The sequence below is a fragment of the Haliotis rufescens genome, unplaced genomic scaffold (genome assembly GCF_023055435.1).
Source record: "Haliotis rufescens isolate VD_foot unplaced genomic scaffold, xgHalRufe1.0.p SCAF_12, whole genome shotgun sequence".
In the NCBI taxonomy this organism is placed as follows: domain Eukaryota; kingdom Metazoa; phylum Mollusca; class Gastropoda; order Lepetellida; family Haliotidae; genus Haliotis; species Haliotis rufescens.
This window is the reverse complement of record NW_025963802.1, coordinates 37,166,517-37,186,708: the sequence shown is the minus strand read 5'-3', so window position 1 is coordinate 37,186,708 and position 20,192 is coordinate 37,166,517. Positions and strand designations below refer to the sequence as shown.

General features: G+C 40.1%; 1 protein-coding gene across 2 annotated transcripts in view; it reads right to left on the bottom strand.

Annotated features, from left to right (window-relative positions):
- The window catches only part of LOC124136569 (protein mono-ADP-ribosyltransferase PARP14-like), a 32,643-nt gene extending 14,498 nt beyond the window's left edge, over nt 1–18,145 (bottom strand). For both annotated transcript variants that reach the window (XM_046502522.2, XM_048393589.1), the window contains exons 1-10: nt 18,023–18,145; nt 16,594–16,656; nt 12,982–13,206; nt 7,365–7,586; nt 6,269–6,392; nt 5,154–5,197; nt 4,048–4,284; nt 3,185–3,394; nt 2,007–2,091; nt 392–447 (exon numbers count right to left, since the gene is read on the bottom strand). In XM_046502522.2, the coding sequence (XP_046358478.2) occupies nt 392–447; nt 2,007–2,091; nt 3,185–3,394; nt 4,048–4,284; nt 5,154–5,197; nt 6,269–6,392; nt 7,365–7,586; nt 12,982–13,206; nt 16,594–16,635 (1,245 nt within the window). In that variant the 5' untranslated portion in view covers nt 16,636–16,656; nt 18,023–18,145. The remainder of the gene's footprint in view (nt 1–391; nt 448–2,006; nt 2,092–3,184; nt 3,395–4,047; nt 4,285–5,153; nt 5,198–6,268; nt 6,393–7,364; nt 7,587–12,981; nt 13,207–16,593; nt 16,657–18,022) is intronic.
- Nucleotides 18,146–20,192: the final 2,047 nt, after the last annotated feature.

Genomic DNA, 20,192 nt, shown 5'->3' with positions numbered 1-20,192 from the left:
TTTCAACATTCAAAAACTAAGTCCAAATTGACATGGCAGAAACAGGCTATAGGCATTATGCAAATTAGCCTGGAAAAAAGTTATCAAAACAACAATAAAAATAACAGCTATGTTTGTGTACATAATAATAATGACATGTAAGTTGTTGTTTGAGAAGAGAATATGTTACTTTTACGTTCTGATATTTTGACGATGATTCACTATCCCACAATGTCACTCACAAATCACTAACCACTGACAAATCACATGCACGTGGGTTTCAAGCACCTGTTTTCACCTGTCGTCAAGGTGATCTACTAACACCTGGTTATGCTCATTTTCACAATAGTCTGTTTTGTTCATATTTTTACACACTTTTATGTGTAAAAAGACATAAGTCCAGACTTCCTACCTTCTGATCAACAATGCTGCCCTTGACAAGGGTGATCTTCACAGATGATACTTGCCCTGGAAAATACACGTATTAGAATTTATCATCCAAAACTCGCTCCCACAGGAGATATCGCTTGGATTAGATCAAGCGATATCTACACTTTAGATATCACTGCAATGAAATTACATCACAATGCTTTGCAGACGATTGTGACATCACTGATTACCATGACGTCACAATCAAATGACATCACTAATGGCTCTGCTACTGAAGCTGTTAGCAGTACTTTTTACACTGAAAACACTGCTAATTACTGTCTACAAATTGAAAAAGTTGGAAGAATGATGTTGGATGATAAATAAAATCTCACCCTCGTGTCTTTTGATATCATATATATCAACACTCATTGATGTAGAGAATCTCACCTGAGTGTCTTTTGATATCAAATATATCAACACAAGTTGATAAAAGTGGAAAAATTCCAAGGCTTGCCGAGAATTTTGCCACTTTTATCAACGATTGGTCGGATGAAAGGTCATTCTGACGTGACCCATAATGGGTTGTCCTCAGATCTTTGTTTAACGGAAGCGAGAACTAAGATCTGATTTTAATGAGATTGATTTTCGTGCTTGACCATTTCTTCATTTTTCCATTTCCTTGCTAATTTCCTTCTACACATGAACAAATATTTCTATCCCCAACCCATCAATATCCTTTGGTCTGACCAGTCTATGGCTCTCCCCAGTACAAACACCCTAATTGTCTCAATTTCATATTTTAACCTTATACTTAGTAGAATTTCATAAACAGCATGTTAAATTTATACTAAAGACTTTTTTCCAAAACACCTGGTCATAAAAAAAATACATCCCAACACCCAACTATTGGCTTGTCTTGAGATGAAGATCCATCACATCTATCTCCAATTTGAGGATATGTACTACTACCTGTTGTCATGGCAACAGAACAAGATATATACTACTTGTCTCACACCTACCTATTGTCATGGCAACAGAACAAGAAATATAATTCTTCCCTCACCTACCTGTTGTCATAGCGACAGAACAAGATCAGAGACACAGATAAGCAGCATATTTGCGTAAAATACACCCTCAAAATATTCAAAACCCAATTACTTTCACTTAACTTGCTTACAGGAACGTATACATTAAATCAAAAACTAAAACGTATAAAAACAGCTCGCGTAAAAATGCAGTGAAGCTTTCTCCACATGCATACAAATGAGCTAATTTCTGAAACACAATTACGAGCTAATTTACTTTCCGAGTCAGGCCTATAGATTTAGAACAGTTATATACATCTAAAACAATATTTCACTTTTTTAAATCTTAAAACGTTCACTAATTTTGGGAAAACCCCATTAGAGTGATGAATAGATGAGTGAAAGAATATTGGTTACCCAATGATAAATGTAATAACCCAATTAAAATAGAAACCCGAGATTAAAAAACTCAATTGCTCAAAAAGTTATCTGGAGCTCTGCCAGATATATACTACTTCCCTCGCAGCTACCTATTGTCAAAGCAACAGAACAAGAAATATAATACTTCCCTCACACCTACCTATTGTCATGGCAACAGAACAAGATATATACTACTTCCCTCACACCTACCTATTGTCATGGCAAGCGAGGGGTGCGATTTGGGGGATCCGGCTGACTTGGCTTTCTTCCTTTTTGCCAACTCATTATCAAATGCCTGGAAAATATTTCTTGTTATTACATGACAAGCCACAAGTGTGACATTCATAGAAATATGTCAGGTCAAAAGAAATCCCTTTTGTGCCACTATAATTTAGGGGTTAATTATCAAAGTTCAAATTCCAAAGAAAGCTACAAAGTCCAAACATGCATAATAATGTCAGATATAAGTTCACACTACATCCAACCTTCAGGCTGAATTTCACATTCATGTATTTACATTAATACATACAGCTGAGTGAAGGTTCAGAATGCCTGAATTTGGATTTTCAAAATGGCCGCAATGGATGCCATATTGAAAAATTGAATGAGCAAATTTGACACTTTCTAGAAGTTCACCTAATATAAACTGCGGGCAAAAGACAATATACACCCATGTTTCATGGTGGTTAAAAATAAAACAAACAAAAAAATGGTTATTTGGTGGTGATGTATTTGTTATAGGCATCACAGCCGTGTCTTGGACCTTAAGTATGCAGTATTTTTGCAACACTTTTCAGGCTTGTCACATTTTATATCATTTGTAATTTTTGGGTCAAATCCAATTTTCAAGTGTGTACTTTCTTTTGCCCAACAATTTAGTTACCATATTTGCCGTATTAACCGCTCTGCTCTGCTCCAATAATCGCACCCTAGCCAACTTCGAGTCCAATCTGCATATAAGCGCCCATATGATTTTTGTTTGTTTATTTGTTTCATGGCACACTCAGCAATATTCCAGCTGTATGACAGCGCTCTGTAAATAATCATGTCTTGACCAGACAATCCAGTGACTGACATCATTTACATCGATCTACACGATTGAGATACGATGACATGCATCAACCAAGTTAGCAAGCCTGACCACCCGATCCTGTTAGTCGCCTCTTACAACAAGCATAGTCACCTTTTACGGCAAGCATGGGTTGCTGAAGACCTATTCTACCCCAGATCTTCACGGGTCTAGATACATTGTAAGAAACTATTTCTCTGATTGATAATTGGTGTGGATGCACCATTATCGCCGCATCTTAAAATGCAAAGAACATGATACTTGATTCTGAATTGTTTAACACTGCTTTGTCCATCACATATGACCTTGCTGTGGCTACCTGCTTGACGTCAGGGGAGCCTGCATGCACCACCAACATGACCTTGGAGAGGCCCCTGGATCTGAAGCTGAGGCAGACGTCGTACATCAGCTGGGCCACTCTCGAGGGGTCGTACTTCAGCTTCCCAGTGCCTAGGGCCGGGAAACTGAGACTGGTCAATCCGGCATCGTCTGCCGTCTTCAGGCACTTCAACATCGTGGCCTTCAGCAGCTGCAACATCAACATCACAAGGACATAGACATAGGTAGTGTGCACTTAATATGACATGGCAGAATATTTCTGAAAGTTTGAAAATGTATTAACATTTTACACTATTTGTTTTGTTTGTTTGTTGCTTAACGGGGCATGCATCAATGTTCCAGCTACATGACAGATGACTGCAAATAATCTAGACCAGGCAATCCAGTGATTGATATTGTGAGCAATGATTGATTGGATGGTTGGTTTGTTGTTTAACGTCGCACTCAGCAATATTCCAGCTATATGATATCTATCCAGCTAACTGTAAATAATTGAGTCTGGACCAGACATTCCAGTGATTGATATCATGAGCATCAATCCTCGCAATTGGGATGGATGACATGCATCAACCAAATCAGCAAGCCTGACCATCCGGGCCCGTTAGGCGCCTCTTACAATGCCTTTTACGGCAAGCATGGGTTGCTGAAGACCTATTCTATCCCGGATCTTCACAGGGGGGTGAGCAATGATTCACGCTGCTGGGGTACCGTCTGATCCATTTGGTCACCTCTTACTCGAAATTATTAAAGTGCATGGTTAGCTGATAATAAATATATTTTTATTGACAGGACTTCCAAAATTTATATTCGCCATTCATTCAGACAGTTGTAGCAACAGCATACCTTTTCAGTACCTGGCTGATCACTGCGCCAGCAATCGGTCAGGGTGATATGGTACACCTGTTTGCAGGACAAATTACCTCCCCCTGTCACTGCCACTTCACCGACCTTGACCCCTGAGGGATACTTTGTGTTACATTCATCTTGAAGGTCATCCCCAGCTGCCTCAAGCAGGATCTTCGACAACCCCCCATGTGCCAGTTTCAGAGCTGGGTTGGTTGTGTTAATGATCACATCAGTCTAAACACCAACATTCATCAAATGATAAACATTTTTCCGTTTTTAACAATTAATAATTCATATATATTTCATTTCAATATATTACCTCTCCCTGTACAAAGATACCAGATTTAAAGAATATATTAGCCAAAAATGTCTGTTGGATGAAAATTACTAGGATTGTCCAGACAATATAGCTTATTAATAATATAAACACTTCCGGTTAAATAACATCTGTTACGATTTGGGAAAATATGTGTCCAATGCAGTACAACTTTGAAACAAACAATCCTTTGTCTGTAGCTAACATAAAAACAAAGTAATAAGCACTCCATCTTCCCGAGGCAAGAGAGTTAACTGACTTTAAAAGTCAACCGAAATCTGCACGGCAGTTTACGAACTGGATTTTGATTTCGTTGCACGATTTTGATTGGACTGGTATTATGGAGTTACATTTTGGCTGGACTAATGAGTCTATGCATAGTCCAATCAAAATCGTGCAACGAAATTGAAATCTGGTTCGTAAACTGTCGTGCAGATTTCGGTCATTTGCAGGATTTGCAAAGCAAGTGCACCGCCAACTCGTTGTCAACAGATATTTTCCAAATCTTTTCATGTTTTTAATCAAGGTGCTCACGTGATTTGATGCATTTCGTAATGTAAGACCATGCAAATGATACGAGAGGTGGAATCTGATTGGTCCATAGGAGAGGCATAGAAGGGACATAACTGGTAATAGCCACTGGTGGCGCTACAATCGAGCCAAGGAATTCCATCCTAGTTCGGCGAGGGTGGAAACTGGACTTTTAAAGTCTCTTGCCTCGGGAAGATGTTGAGCTAGAGTCACAAAAACACTTCAATCTCATAATATGAGAAAAAGATTATCTTACCGTTTGTTTTGTTATGTCTCCAGTCAGTAGAGAGGCGACAACCACTGTAACAAAGCACCAGTAACAAGTGAACATTTTCCTGGGAAGATCATCCTGGATTATCCATGGAATTATGAGGGTGTTAATCTCTTCTCAGAGTTTCAGATAAACTGCGTATTTGCATAAAATACACCCTCCCCACCCTGCCCGGGGTCGGCATCCGGTATACCAAGAAGGGTTGGCACCATCTGTCACATCTTCATTCTATTATGGTATATACCCTGTACCCATTCACCAACACAGCTTAATTTCCGAAATGTCACTCTCTCCATTTCTCCATCTCCTAATTTCACTTTCTCCATCTCTCCATTTCACAGAATTTCTCTCACTCATTAATTTTTGAATACGAGTTTGGCACAGATCACGGTCTCATCCAAGCCCTCAATATATTTATTACGGGTGAAACGATACAGCAAGGTCACGGTATGATACGTATCATGATACATAGGTCCCGATACCATACATATCTTGATACCCTTTTTTTCGTCAAATCGCATGAAAGCTTCTTGACAATGAATATTTCAGAGCATGTTCAAAAGGAAAAGCCAGCTGTAGACACATGTTTGTAGCGGCTATTTTTTGAGTAGTGAACTTGAAACGCTAATTAAAACAAATTTTGCTGTATCTGACTGACAAAAATGCAAGGGGTCATTAAATGAATAGTAAGTAATTTATTTCAACAAGTGCATCAATACAGTAAAAAAACATATCGCTAATCATATCGTCACATGAAAACTCACAATGCAGCGGTGCACTGATGTATCGTTTCACTTATAATATCAATAGAATCAGATGACTGTTGTAAATTAATTTTTAGTTTGAAAACATGTTTTTCTGACTGTGTGAGGGAAGTCCTTTTGCTATAGGATCTTTCAGTTAAAATGTTATTTTAAACGGCACACAAAAGTCAAATCGAGTACTGGGCATAACGCCATTTAATTCAGTTATAAAAGAACAGTTTAACAAGATAAGGTAGCGATCATAGGCAACCCATGCCCCTAAATCAGACTATGCTGTGCTTAACAAATAAGTTTATGTAACAGAAGAGGATGGTTTAGATGTGACTAGAAACTCACCAACATTAGATGCCTGAGGTTGACCTTGAGGTTGAGGTTTAAGTCGAGGCACACATTGTACTTTGTCTAGAGAACTTGAGATGTCAAGTTCCTGAGCGAAGTCTGTCTTCACAGCTTTGAATGCCTTCATTGTTAACAAAGAATGAAAATGTCAAGCTTCCGTAAGACCAACAGAGGTGAAAGAACCAACTATAATGTTTGGACTACTGCCTGTTGTCTTATTTATCTATTTATGGATCTGAAACTTGATGTGATGTGACACAGACAGGAACAAGAAACATGACAGAAAGAGTCTGGCGTTTCCAACACCACTTCCTTATGTATCTGGCGCATGTACACCACATCAAACAAGGACAAAGTTACCAGGCACTTCATTACCATTCAAAAATAACATGGAAAAAAAATATACTCACCACCAAAAGAAACACAAACCAAAGTGAGTGAGTGAGTGAGTTGGGTTTAACGCCGCTTTTAACAGTATTCCAGTTATATCGCGGCGTGTCAGCTTAATGTGGGAGGAAAGCCCGAAGTGATGCAGGTCTCAGACGTTTACCACTTTGGTGAAACCCACGAGCATGGGTTTGGTGCTGACAAACCTAGAAACATAATCGGGGAAAACCGGGATTCGAACCCACAATCATAGGTTTCTGGCATGCCCAAGGGACGCAACTCTGCACAGCGAATCGCGGCGCCTTAGACGACTGGGCCAACCACAAACCAAAGAAACATACAGAGAAGTATGTACGTTAAGAAGAAATGTTTCCAATGTGTACCACTAAGACGAAACTAACTATCAGTCAAGTGTAACCATGGAATCTTTATTCTTATCACGATATGCTGCACGTGATTTGCAAACTTTACAAGCTAATCTTGACAAATGGTGCATCTCGTGTCATGGATCTATAACGTCACATGTGATTCGTTCATGAGCGTCGGTTCACACAACATATCAGATTGTGCATTTGTGCATCGAAATAATCAAATATCTCTTGAACATGACTAAGTTTACATATATTAACCAACATGTATGGTATTCACGTTTCTTTTGTTGATGAGTATATATCAGCTTTTATGATAAGTTGTGGCTGAAGCTCACCTGTATGACTGCACTGTCTGAGGGGTAAATGACAATTCTGACTACAGTCAGGCTAATATTGATTGTGTCACTGACAAAGTCAACAATTGTCCTTAAGAATACCCTGGCGACAGTCTCTGGAGGATACTTTAACACCCCGGTGCCGACGGCAGGGAAAGCTATACTGTTATATTCACAGTCGTCCGCTTCCTTGAGGCACGTCTCTAGGAAACTCTGCAGCACCTTCAGAGAAAAATATATATTAAGATTATAACTGTGATTGGTAAACACCTATTGTGTTTGTATTTAGCAAATTACTTTCTCCTACAGCACTTATCTCACACCAGCTTTAACACCAACCATATTACCAAGGATTTATCTCACACCAGCTTTAACACCAACAATACTACCCAGCACTTATCTCACACCAGCTTTAACACCAACAATACCACCCAGCACTTATCTCACACCAGTTTTAACACCAACAATACTACCAAGCATTTATCTCACACCAGCTTTAACACCAACCATATTACCAAGGATTCTCACACCAGCTTTAACACCAACAATACTACACAGCACTTATCTCACACCAGCTTTAACACCAACAATACTACCCAGCACTTATCTCACACCAGCTTTAACACCAACCATATTACCAAGGATTTATCTCACACCAGCTTTAACACCAACAATACTACCCAGACCTTATCCCACACCAGCTTCAACATCTGTCCATATTCCCCAGCACTAAACCCTCTCTATGTCTTAACACCAGCCTATTGACCTTTTTCACAGTTCGCTACTTCCGGTTTGAAAGCGATCGAGGCTTGGAGAGCAGAAGGTGAAGGCTGGATAGCACATGAAACACATGGAGATGTCAACAAGGCACGCACTCGGGACAAACTGTGACAATTTAACAATCCAGGTACATTTATCGTAAGTATTGAACATTATTCTTATTCTTATCATTGACAAACTATTCTACTGTTATCTGGTCTCCTTACCGATATAAATTTGAGTCTGGCCGTTCTGTTGTGATTTCAATTTAAAATATCCATGACCACCTGGTAACTCCCAGTGCAGTTTATGGTAGCTGAACAGGCTTAATACAAATGCTACTGAAATCTTGTAAAGAATAATTGATTGTTTACACACCATTAAGCCAAACAATTTATTGTTAGTTTAAATAACTTTACGGGTTGTATTTGAAGTCGAAATATTGACATTTTGACCATATCTAGATATATGTCAGAAACTAACTTAATTGATATGTTGATATAATGTATCAAATTGTAACCTACTGAGAATTTACAATCGTAACAAATCAGAATTTTGCATCAGTTGCGTATTTGATGTAAATTGTAATGGACTCAAATGCATTCCAATAAAATATTAGACCTCTAGATCTACTTGTGCTGTTGTGATTGTGAACAGTTGTTATTTTGATTGTCAATGTTGACAGATTAGATAGCATGAGGTGTAATATTTCAACTGAATTATTACATAAAGGGTGTGTAAATATTTGAAGTTAAATACAGTTTGATCTGCAATTTTGTAAACAATATTTCTACCAAAATGATATTTACTTTACTGTACCAAATTAATCATGTCATGAAATGAACAAAAACACTACTAATTAATGGCCAGTAAGTGTTCAATCTACATGTGATCTGTATATAATTTACAGAAACAGATAACTCTTTAACAGTCTGTATTTCAAATTTCATAAATTGATATTGACATTACTATAAACTTAAAGTATAAACAGAATTATTTTTAATTCCCATGCGTATTGCAATCATAACTCATTTCACTCCTTTTCATCTTATGTTATTTTATCTGTACTCATATCTGATCAAGACATTTTCAAACTATTCAGGATAAATGTATTAGTATCTTCCTTTTGATATACAATTACCTATCATCATACAGGATTAGGTGAGGGTGTTCAAGAAGTTGGTGTTTGTATCAATTCTTATATTTCTTCAATTTCATGCATTATTTATATTTATCAATTTTAAGTTTCCTTTTAACTTATTTAAACATTTCACACATTATTGCTTTTGTCATGCACGGTGCAATCTCAATCGTTAATAATCGGTTAAATAAGTGATGTTTGAAGAACAAGTAAAGTTTCATCTGTCATTGTACACACTGAATAGAGTTATCGCTGATTTCATTTACATCGTAATATGTTTAGATGAAAATCATAGCAGAAAAAGTGTTTTTTTGTCAACTGGACTCATGGCAAAACGATAGTGCGTTATGCAGCAAACACCACTATGAAACGTGAAATAAACATGATCGACGAGCTCGAGTTCGCCAAGCCACGCATTGACTAATAAGTTTGCAAAAGTACACTGACCTGTTTCATGTTATGCGGTTCATTTACGATACAAAATTCTGTCATTGAATGTACTGTCACATTGTACCTATATGCCGACAAGGTTATGATAAAACAATCTATTTCTGAAATACATATCTCGAAATGCACCTTTCGATTCACTTCCGGGATCTTGACAGCAAAATGCTAATTCGAGTGTGTTACAGGCATATTTTAGTTGGACCTCAGGATTAAATGTGAAATATCTTCTGTATTAGATACAGAGGATACCATTTTTTGTTTGTTTGAAATGTCCATCAGTGAAATACTGTCTGTTCCCTATCAGCTGATGCGACTCACACTGCATGGAGCTATGCTCTCCAAGCCTCGTTTTCGATCCAAGATGGCGAAAGTGTAAAAAAGGTCAATATCCCCACACAGTAATCCCAACCCAACATGGAGTGATCTACTTACACATACACCCCTGATTCCATAGCCCCACACAGTAATCCCAACCCAACATGGAGTGATCAACTTACACATACACCCCTGATTCAATAGCTCCACACAGTAATCCCAACCCAACATGGAGTGATCCACTTACACACACAGTACTCCCAACCCAACATGGAGTGATCTACTTACACATACAGTACTCCAAACCCAACATGGAGTGATCCACTTACACATACAGTACTCCCAACCCAACATGGAGTGATCTACTTACACATACAGTACTCCCAACCCAACATGGAGTGATCTACTTACACATACAGTACTCCCAACCCAACATGGAGTGATCCACTTACACACACAGTACTCCCAACCCAACATGGAGTGATCTACTTACACATACAGTACTCCCAACCCAACATGGAGTGATCCACTTACACACACAGTACTCCCAACCCAACATGGAGTGATCTACTTACACATACAGTACTCCCAACCCAACATGGAGTGATCTACTTACACATACAGTACTCCCAACCCAACATGGAGTGATCTACTTACACATACAGTACTCCCAACCCAACATGGAGTGATCCAGTTACACATACAGTACTCCCAACCCAACATGGAGTGATCCAGTTACACATACAGTACTCCCAACACAACATGGAGTGATCCACTTACACATACACCCCTGATTCCATAGCCCCACACAGTACTCCCAACCCAACATGGAGTGATCCACTTACACATACAGTACTCCCAACCCAACATGGAGTGATCCACTTACACATACAGTACTCCCAACCCAACATGGAGTGATCCAGTTACACATACAGTACTCCCAACACAACATGGAGTGATCCACTTACACATACACCCCTGATTCCATAGCCCCACACAGTACTCCCAACCCAACATGGAGTGATCCACTTACACATACAGTACTCCCAACCCAACATGGAGTGATCCACTTACACATACAGTACTCCCAACCCAACATGGAGTGATCCACTTACGCATACAGTACTCCCAACCCAACATGGAGTGATCCACATACACATACAGTACTCCCAACCAAACATGGAGTGATCCAGTTACACATACAGTACTCCCAACCCAACATGGAGTGATCCACTTACACATACACCCCTGATTCCATAGCCCCACACAGTACTCCCAACCCAACATGGAGTGATCCACTTACACATACAGTACTCCCAACCCAACATGGAGTGATCCACTTACGCATACAGTACTCCCAACCCAACATGGAGTGATCCACTTACACATACAGTACTCCCAACCCAACATGGAGTGATCCACTTACACATACAGTACTCCCAACCCAACATGGAGTGATCTACTTACACATACAGTACTCCAAACCCAACATGGAGTGATCCACTTACACATACAGTACTCCCAACCCAACATGGAGTGATCCACTTACGCATACAGTACTCCCAACCCAACATGGAGTGATCCACATACACATACAGTACTCCCAACCAAACATGGAGTGATCCAGTTACACATACAGTACTCCCAACCCAACATGGAGTGATCCACTTACACATACACCCCTGATTCCATAGCCCCACACAGTACTCCCAACCCAACATGGAGTGATCCACTTACACATACAGTACTCCCAACCCAACATGGAGTGATCCACTTACGCATACAGTACTCCCAACCCAACATGGAGTGATCCACTTACACATACAGTACTCCCAACCCAACATGGAGTGATCCACTTACACATACAGTACTCCCAACCCAACATGGAGTGATCTACTTACACATACAGTACTCCCAACCCAACATGGAGTGATCCACTTACACATACAGTACTCCCAACCCAACATGGAGTGATCCACTTACACATACAGTACTCCCAACCCAACATGGAGTGATCCACTTACACACAGTACTCCCAACCCAACATGGAGTGATCCACTTACACATACAGTACTCCCAACCCAACATGGAGTGATCCACTTACACACACAGTACTCCCAACCCAACATGGAGTGATCCACTTACACACACAGTACTCCCAACCCAACATGGAGTGATCCACTTACACATACAGTACTCCCAACCCAACATGGAGTGATCCACTTACACATACAGTACTCCCAACCCAACATGGAGTGATCCAGTTACACATACAGTACTCCCAACCCAACATGGAGTGATCCACTTACACATACAGTACTCCCAACCCAACATGGAGTGATCCACTTACACACACAGTACTCCCAACCCAACATGGAGTGATCCACTTACACATACAGTACTCCCAACCCAACATGGAGTGATTTACGTGTAGGAGAAACCATGTCTCCGAGGGATTACTAGAGATTGTAAACCTTAACCTGAGGGACATTCCCGAATGTGAGGGTTTACAATATCTAGTAATCTCGAGGAGACATGGTTTGTCCAACTTATAAACCGACTCATCGCATAGACAACGTTTTTAATTAAATAACTGTAATAAAAACACTCAAATGTATAACCTGTATCAGAGATGAAATATCGCCTGCAGTCGTGAACTTGGTTCATTGAAACTGGTGACCTCAGCACATGGGTTTCGCAACAGTGCCAAACCTCCACGTGTGTCTCACAATGGCACGAAATCTGCATGTGCGTCTTGTAGGGTGTTCATAGTTTTTGTTCTATCAAGGGTTTACAATGATTGTAAGCCCTCCTGTGAGGTGTTACAATCGTTGTTATACCTCCTTCAAGATGTTACCACAATTTCAAAAAGTACATGTCGAGTTACACAAACAGCCAGTAGGTTTATAATTACACATACACCCCTGATTCCATAGCCCCACGCCCCAGCATTACCTGTTCAGCATCATCACTCCAGACAGGCAGAGAGGAGTGGTAGATCTGCTTGCAGGTGAGACTTCCGCCATCTGTCTCACATATCTCCCCAAAGTCTATCCCACCGGGGCAGTTATCCCGACACTGCTGCTGGATGCCCTGCCCGGCCCCACTCAGGATCGCCTTCGTCACCGGCCCCGACGACAGGTCCAAGTCCTTCGTTGTGGTGTTCACCAGGACATCAACCTGCGGACATCATAAATTGGGCAATTCATTAACTTTGGGTAGATGCAAGCGTGTCTTAAGGGTTTGTTTGTTTGTTTGTTTGTTTGTTTGTTTGTTTGTTTGTTTGTTCGTTCGTTCGTTCTCAGCAATACTCCAGTCATCTTCTTGAGGCTAGGGCGTTAACTGACTATGAAAGTCCAGTTTCCACCCTTGACGAACTAGGCTTGAATTTCAAGGCTCGATCATAGCGCCACCAGTGGCTATTACAAATTAAATCCCTTCTATGTCCCTCCTACTGACCAATCAGATTCCATCTCTCATATAACTTGTATGTGCTTCAAACAAAATGGCGGCACCCAGTGAAGACAATCTTGTCGATAATTAAGTCTATTTTGTACTAAAACTGGTCTTACTGGTCCCGTGCGAAGTGCATCATATAATTGAGCACCTTGATCAAGACATGAAAAGATTGGCAAAATATCTGTCAGTGCCCAGTTGACTGTACACATGCTTTGCAAATCCTACAATCAACTGAAATCTGCACGTTGAAATCCCAATCTCATTAAAATCAGACCTTAGTTTGCTACCGCTAAACAAAGATCTGAAGACATCCCAATTGGGGTCACGTCAGAACGACCTTTCTTCCGACCAGCCAGAGCGTCACTTACCAGATTATGAAAGTGACAGTCGGAATGTGATTTCTAATCATGCAACCACGAAAACTTTAACACAGGGTATTCCGAACGATAGTTACGGGTTTAACGACCGAACCATACAATCTATGCTATCTATTAGCCATTCCAGAATGTTCTTTTTTTCAGGTTTCGAATATGTAATGGAGAATTTGTCAAAATATGTTTCGAAGCGTAGTCACCAATTTGAAATTAGTGCCGTAAAGCATGAGAAAGCTGCCTTCTGATTGGTCATTCCATTAGTCGGTCAAAGTTTGTGCAAGATCGGTCTGACGTGACCCGTAATGGGATGTCCTCAGATCTTTGTTTAGTGGTAGCGAGAACTAAGATCTGATTTTGATGAGATTGGTTGAAAACCATACCTTAGTCCAGCCTAAATGTAATTCTGGAATTCAAACCTAGTTGGGCATGGGTGGAAACTGGACTTAGATAATCAGTTAACTCCCTTGCCTCAGGAAGATGTATTCCAGCTATATATCATGGAACTGTTCTGGGTGAACAATACCTTCCAAATGGCGTGCTGGTTTTCTTTGGGAATTAGTCAGCAAAGAGCCGGAGTCACAGGAGACTAATCACAATTTTATTTACAAGAATAAATTACAATATACTTAGAAAAATAGCTGAGGGTGCCACAGAGAGTCGGTACAACCCTCTGGGCTGTGGGAGAGAGGTCTGCTTGGTAAGAGAGTCAAACCCCTTCTCTGTCCTAACAAGTTACTTACTTACTTATATTAGGAGATTTTACGTGCGCTTTCCGACTGGAGCGTATTTCGCACACGGTCCTAACAAGAGGTTACTGTATGTATTTAACAAAAATTAGAACAATAAAATGGAATATGATTGGTTGATACACGATGGGTTGTGACCTATGCTAAATGAATGGCTAGACAGAGGGGAATACTTAATCCTGTTAATCCTGTTGGACTGGCACTAATCTTGTTGACATATTTACTGGATGCTTTGAAAGAGATTATGGTGACACTACAGATGAGCTTGTGTTGGGGCTAATCCTTAATGCCCTATAGACGAGCTTGTATGGGGGCTAATCCTTAATGAGTCTAAATTTAAGTTATTGCTGAATGTTATTCTAATATAGGTGATGACAGATTTACTTTAAAATAGTTTAAGGTAATCTATAAGACTATGTAGACATATCTTTTATCTGGGAGATGGGATCTTGACACCTTAGGCTAGCATTTATCTAAAAGCTTCAAATCTATTAAACTATGTAGACGTAACTCTTGTCTTATTGAATAGTATGTCTAGAAGATGCGCTCCCAATACCTTAGGCTAGCATCTATCTAAAAAGCTATAACTGAAACTACTGATATTTTATATATGCATTTTACCTGATGATAAGTATTACTTGCTAAACTATAATTATATGAAATGATGTATAAATATTACACCATTATAACTCATAAAAGCACTTGATGTAGATCTAATTATTATAGGATAACTTAGTATAAATGTTATACCATGATATATATGACAGTGACTGTAAATAATGAAGTCTGGACCAGACATGCCAGTGATTGACATCATCAGCATCATTCTACGAAATTGGGATACAATAACATGCATCAACCAATTCAGTGAACCTGACCACCCGATCCTGTTAAGCGCCTCTTACGACAAGCATAGTCACTTTTACGACAAGCATGGGTTGCTGAAGACCAATTCTAACCTGGATCTTCACAGGTATTCTCAAGACAGAAGCAACTGTGTCTTAAAGAGGAATGAACTAGACTCAAGTGGCAGGTCTAGCAAGTTTAATTCAAGTCAGAGCCAGGGTCCATTATGTGTACATTAGAGAACTAAGAGCAATCACAATTCGCAACAGCATTGGTGTTCTGCGATATGTCACAGTCCTGTGTAGGATGTGACCGTTGCTTAAACCATATTGTAAATAGAAATCCAGGTCGCAAGGTTTGCGATCATCCAGTTAAATAAATATGCCCTGCATATGGCTGCTCTGTGCAGACAGTGTATTAACATGCATGTTACAATGATGTAGACAATTTATCCCCATTTTACAGCTTTTAAAATGAACAGTCTTTCCAACATTTCAAAATTTACCATGAGTTAGTGAGTTAGTGAGTCCATGAGTTAGTGAATCAGTGAGTTTGTGAGTCAGTGAGTCCATGAGTTCGTGAATCAGTAAGTTAGTGAGTCAGTGAGTTTGTGAGTCAGTGAGTTGGTGAGTCCATGCGTAAGTGAGTCAGTGAGTTAGTGAGTTCATGAGTAAGTGAGTCAGTGAGTTAGTGAATCAGTGAGTTAGTGAGTCAGTGAGTTTGAGTCAGTGAGTTAGTGAGTCCATGAGTTAGTGAGTTAGTGAGTCCATGAGTTAGTGAATCAGTGAGTTTGTGAGTCAGTGAGTTAGTGAGTCCATGAGTTCGTGAATCAGTGAGTTAGTGAGTTTGTGAGTCAGTGAGTTAGTGAGTCCATGCGTTAGTGAGTCAGTGAGTTAGTGAGTCCATGAGTTAGTGAGTTAGTGAATCAGTGAGTTATTGTGTCAGTGAGTTATTGTGTCAGTGAGATATTGTGTCAGTGAGTTATTGTGTCAGTGAGTTAGTGTCATGGCATGGGACACCAGAAATGAGCTTCACACATTTTAAGCATGTGGCTATTGAACCATGAGGCCATCCCAGCACTATGGTCATGTTGAACTGTGGTGTATTCCTGCACATGTAGGCATGAAGCAGTAGACACTCACCTGCTGGTCAGCGATGCTGCCCGTCACCAGTTCGACCTTCATGGCTGACCTCTCACCTGGTCACTGGAAATGAAATACATAGGACAGTCACCTCAATGATTTTACAGGTGTTTCAGCTTTTCATAATACCAGATGCATCACACTGAACAATAACATTGTGTATTGATAGTGCAGTGAAGAACTGTCAAGAACTGACAAATATTTTGGGGGTAGTGGGTATGACTGTTGGTGGGGGAGAATTATGGGAAAGGAAGGGGGATATCTTTTCTTGGGGTGGGGCTGGGGTTGGGGAGGAAGGGGAACATTTTTTCTTAGGGTTGGTCTTGGGGTGGGGGGAGCATATTGGGGAGGAAGGGGACATCATTTCTTGGGGTTGGGGTAGGGCTGGATTGGGGGGGGGGGGGGGTAAGGGGAGGAAAGGGGGGTGATAGGATGGGCTGGGGGGCTAGATAGCTGGGAAGATTATGGGGAGGAAGGGGACATCTATTATTGGGGTGGGGGTAGGGCTGGATGGCTGAGGGGGGAGGGATTATGGGGAGGAAGGGGGACCACTTTTGTTGGATTTGGCTGGGGTGGGGCTAGATAGCTGGCGGGAGGGGGAAGGGTGACATCTTTTCTTGTGGTGGGGACAATTATGGGGGAAGTATGGCATCTGTTCTTGTGGTGTGGCTGGATTGCTGTTGGTGGTTGGGGAATTTAGGAGGAGGAATGGGGCAAAGCAGGATTGGAGGGGTTGGGGGCAGGGGGGGGGGGGGGGGGGGGGGGGGGGGGACTCATTAATGTCTGTATATTGATATTCACACCAGCTTTCATTTCATTGTTATAGAGGATGGTATAACTGAACTAAAATGTATCTGTGGGTTAAAGTAAAGAACTGAATACACACATCCTACAATGCCTGTAAGGCTGTTGGACTGTGGGATCAATTTTAATATTTTATCCCCCGTGGATTTTTTACAGAAAACATTTTTCCCTGTGAAAGTTAACTTGAATAAAAAAAGAATAATCTTATTTGCTCCCCCCTGTCAAAAAGGTTAACCACGGCCTTGTATAAAACGTTCTGCAACAACAAAATATTATTGACTTCGCCTAAGCGTACCACTGAAGGAGTAGAGAAACAGTATGTGACGACACCCCTAGACAAGGAGCAAGATACATTGTATACGTGAAATGGGAGGTGTCTTTCATATAACGTCCCTGAAATGAATGTTTATCTATCTAACAAATAATTCCACGAAATGCGACAATTAGACACTTCCGGGAAGGCGCTGTTGCTGCCATTACGGGGAAGCGTCTTATCTATTGACATTACCTATGTAGTAAATAGACACATAGGTGTTAGTTATTTTGACAGGGCGCATAGTCCATCAAAAAAAGTTTAAGAGGCAGTTTTCAGTCACCCATTACACAAGAGGAAATAGATACGTACGTGTGGTCGCCTCGCCAGCTCGTCACAGCGCAGTAGACGAGTTGTCAAAATCTTTCCCCGTCAGCTACTTTCGTTTTGTAAATATAACATGTCACGTGAGCATGGGATACCTTTTGTAGATTGTCTCATCCACCTGATAACAAAATGAGATGGAGGCCAATTTGTACTCTCCGGTCGAGCCTCAAAGTCTTTTGTCGTTGTTTGTTTGTAGTTTTAGTCGTTGTATTTAGTCATTTGTATATAAGGTATATTTTTGTTAATTAATTTTGTTGAAGATTTAATGTTTGTTTTCTTTCTTTCTTTCTTTCTTTCTTTCTTTCTTTTGATTGATTGATTGATTGATTGATTGATTGATTGATTGATTGATTGATTGATTGATTGTAATTTAGGGTTTTTTTGCCTGCGATTTTGATCGTTGTATATAGTTTTGGTTTTGTATATTTTTATTAAATAAATTTTGTTGATGCTTTTATGTGCATTTTGTGTTGGTTTAAAAAAATAAACCCTTCGTTTTATTGAGAAGATATTTTAGATTTCCCAAAGTCGATTTTAGACACAAACGTATCACACATTTCTAGTATTGCATCTATATATCCATAATAATTCATTATTGACATGGCTGCACACATCATTAGTTATGTAACAAAATATTTAAAAATAAACGTACAAAATGGCCCTTATATATTCATGAGGCAAAAGATTCCATGTGCAAGAATATCAGAAAATCAAGAAATATTGCCTGACGTCGGACCGTTCTCTGTATGCCTGGGTGCCCTTGTACAGAGCGATCTTAGCGCTGAGGTGATCGTAACTCCATACCTAACATAGACTTATGAAAGTCGTTGGTCTAAGGTTGTTTTGTACAACGGCACCAAGGAATATAAGGGTTGGTGAAATAGTGTTTGGGCTACCGGGTGGCTAAATAAAAAAAATAACATTGTGTAAATCTTACATAATCTGATCAATTTTGAAATGATGGAGAGACCATTCAGAATATTACAAACTGTAATATGTGGATAATTGTATGCATACATGAGGTGTGTGAAATGGGGTTTAACGCCGCTTAACGTATATAGCGGCGTGCATGCACGTGTGTGGATGCTTGTTCTAGTCCGGACTGATGCCGATTTATAGTGCTAGCACACTGAGATACCATGCCGCAGTTTAACATGAATACCCCACTCAGACACAGTATACGGACTCCGAGCCGACCAGTCCTTGTTTTAGCCCCTCAATGCCGAGCGCCAGACAGGGTAACAACAAGTACCATCTTTTAACGTCATTTGATATGACGCGGCTGGGGGTCGAACCCCGGACCTTCCGCTCTCCGGGCGGACGCTCTACCATTAGACCACGGAGGCGGTCGTATGCATAAATGATATTGTGTGACACGCATGAATGCAAGTTTCGATCCGCAACGTTAACACAGACTGGCACTATATATGCAGTGCATATTTTTAAAACTGCGCACGATGCATTGCAAACCTTGCAACGTAGCTTTCTATTTGCCCTATACTTCATGCAAGGACCTTATCCTGAATATGATCCTGGGTGCGGCATTTCGCAAATTGCAATGTTGTTTTATGAATCAGGTCCCTGATCTTGTCTTGTTTGATAACTGGAATGCCGGTCCTTTGTCGTGAACAGACAAGAAAACGTTGTTGTGACGTCACAATAACGTCATGCTATTTTTTGATGACGTAAAACGGATGATATCAGCAGTTATACACCATATATGCCAAATTTATCCAAGTTAATATACATGATATAAAGCTTCAATTCCAGTGATTATCCCACGATACGTATTTCACTGGGCGTTAAAGGCAAAACAGCAGTATATAATTATCATTATTGAAATGATAACACCTTACTTGTTACCATACCTATAAAAAAGGTAACTGCATGAAAATATATCTTCAGAACTTTTGCATATTCTGTTATCATTTCCGATAAAAGACATCAACAACCTAATATGTTTCGTGAAAACACTTCCTATGTTTCATTTACCTTAAACTCCCCAGTCGATGTAAAAAAAAATAATAACTCGGTCAATAAAATAATTCCAAAATAATACTTAAAGTCAAAATTCAGGTCCTCGATCGTGCAAAACAAACATGGTCCAAGATGGGCCATCGTGTAGAGAAGGTGGATTCGAACCATATATTGGAAG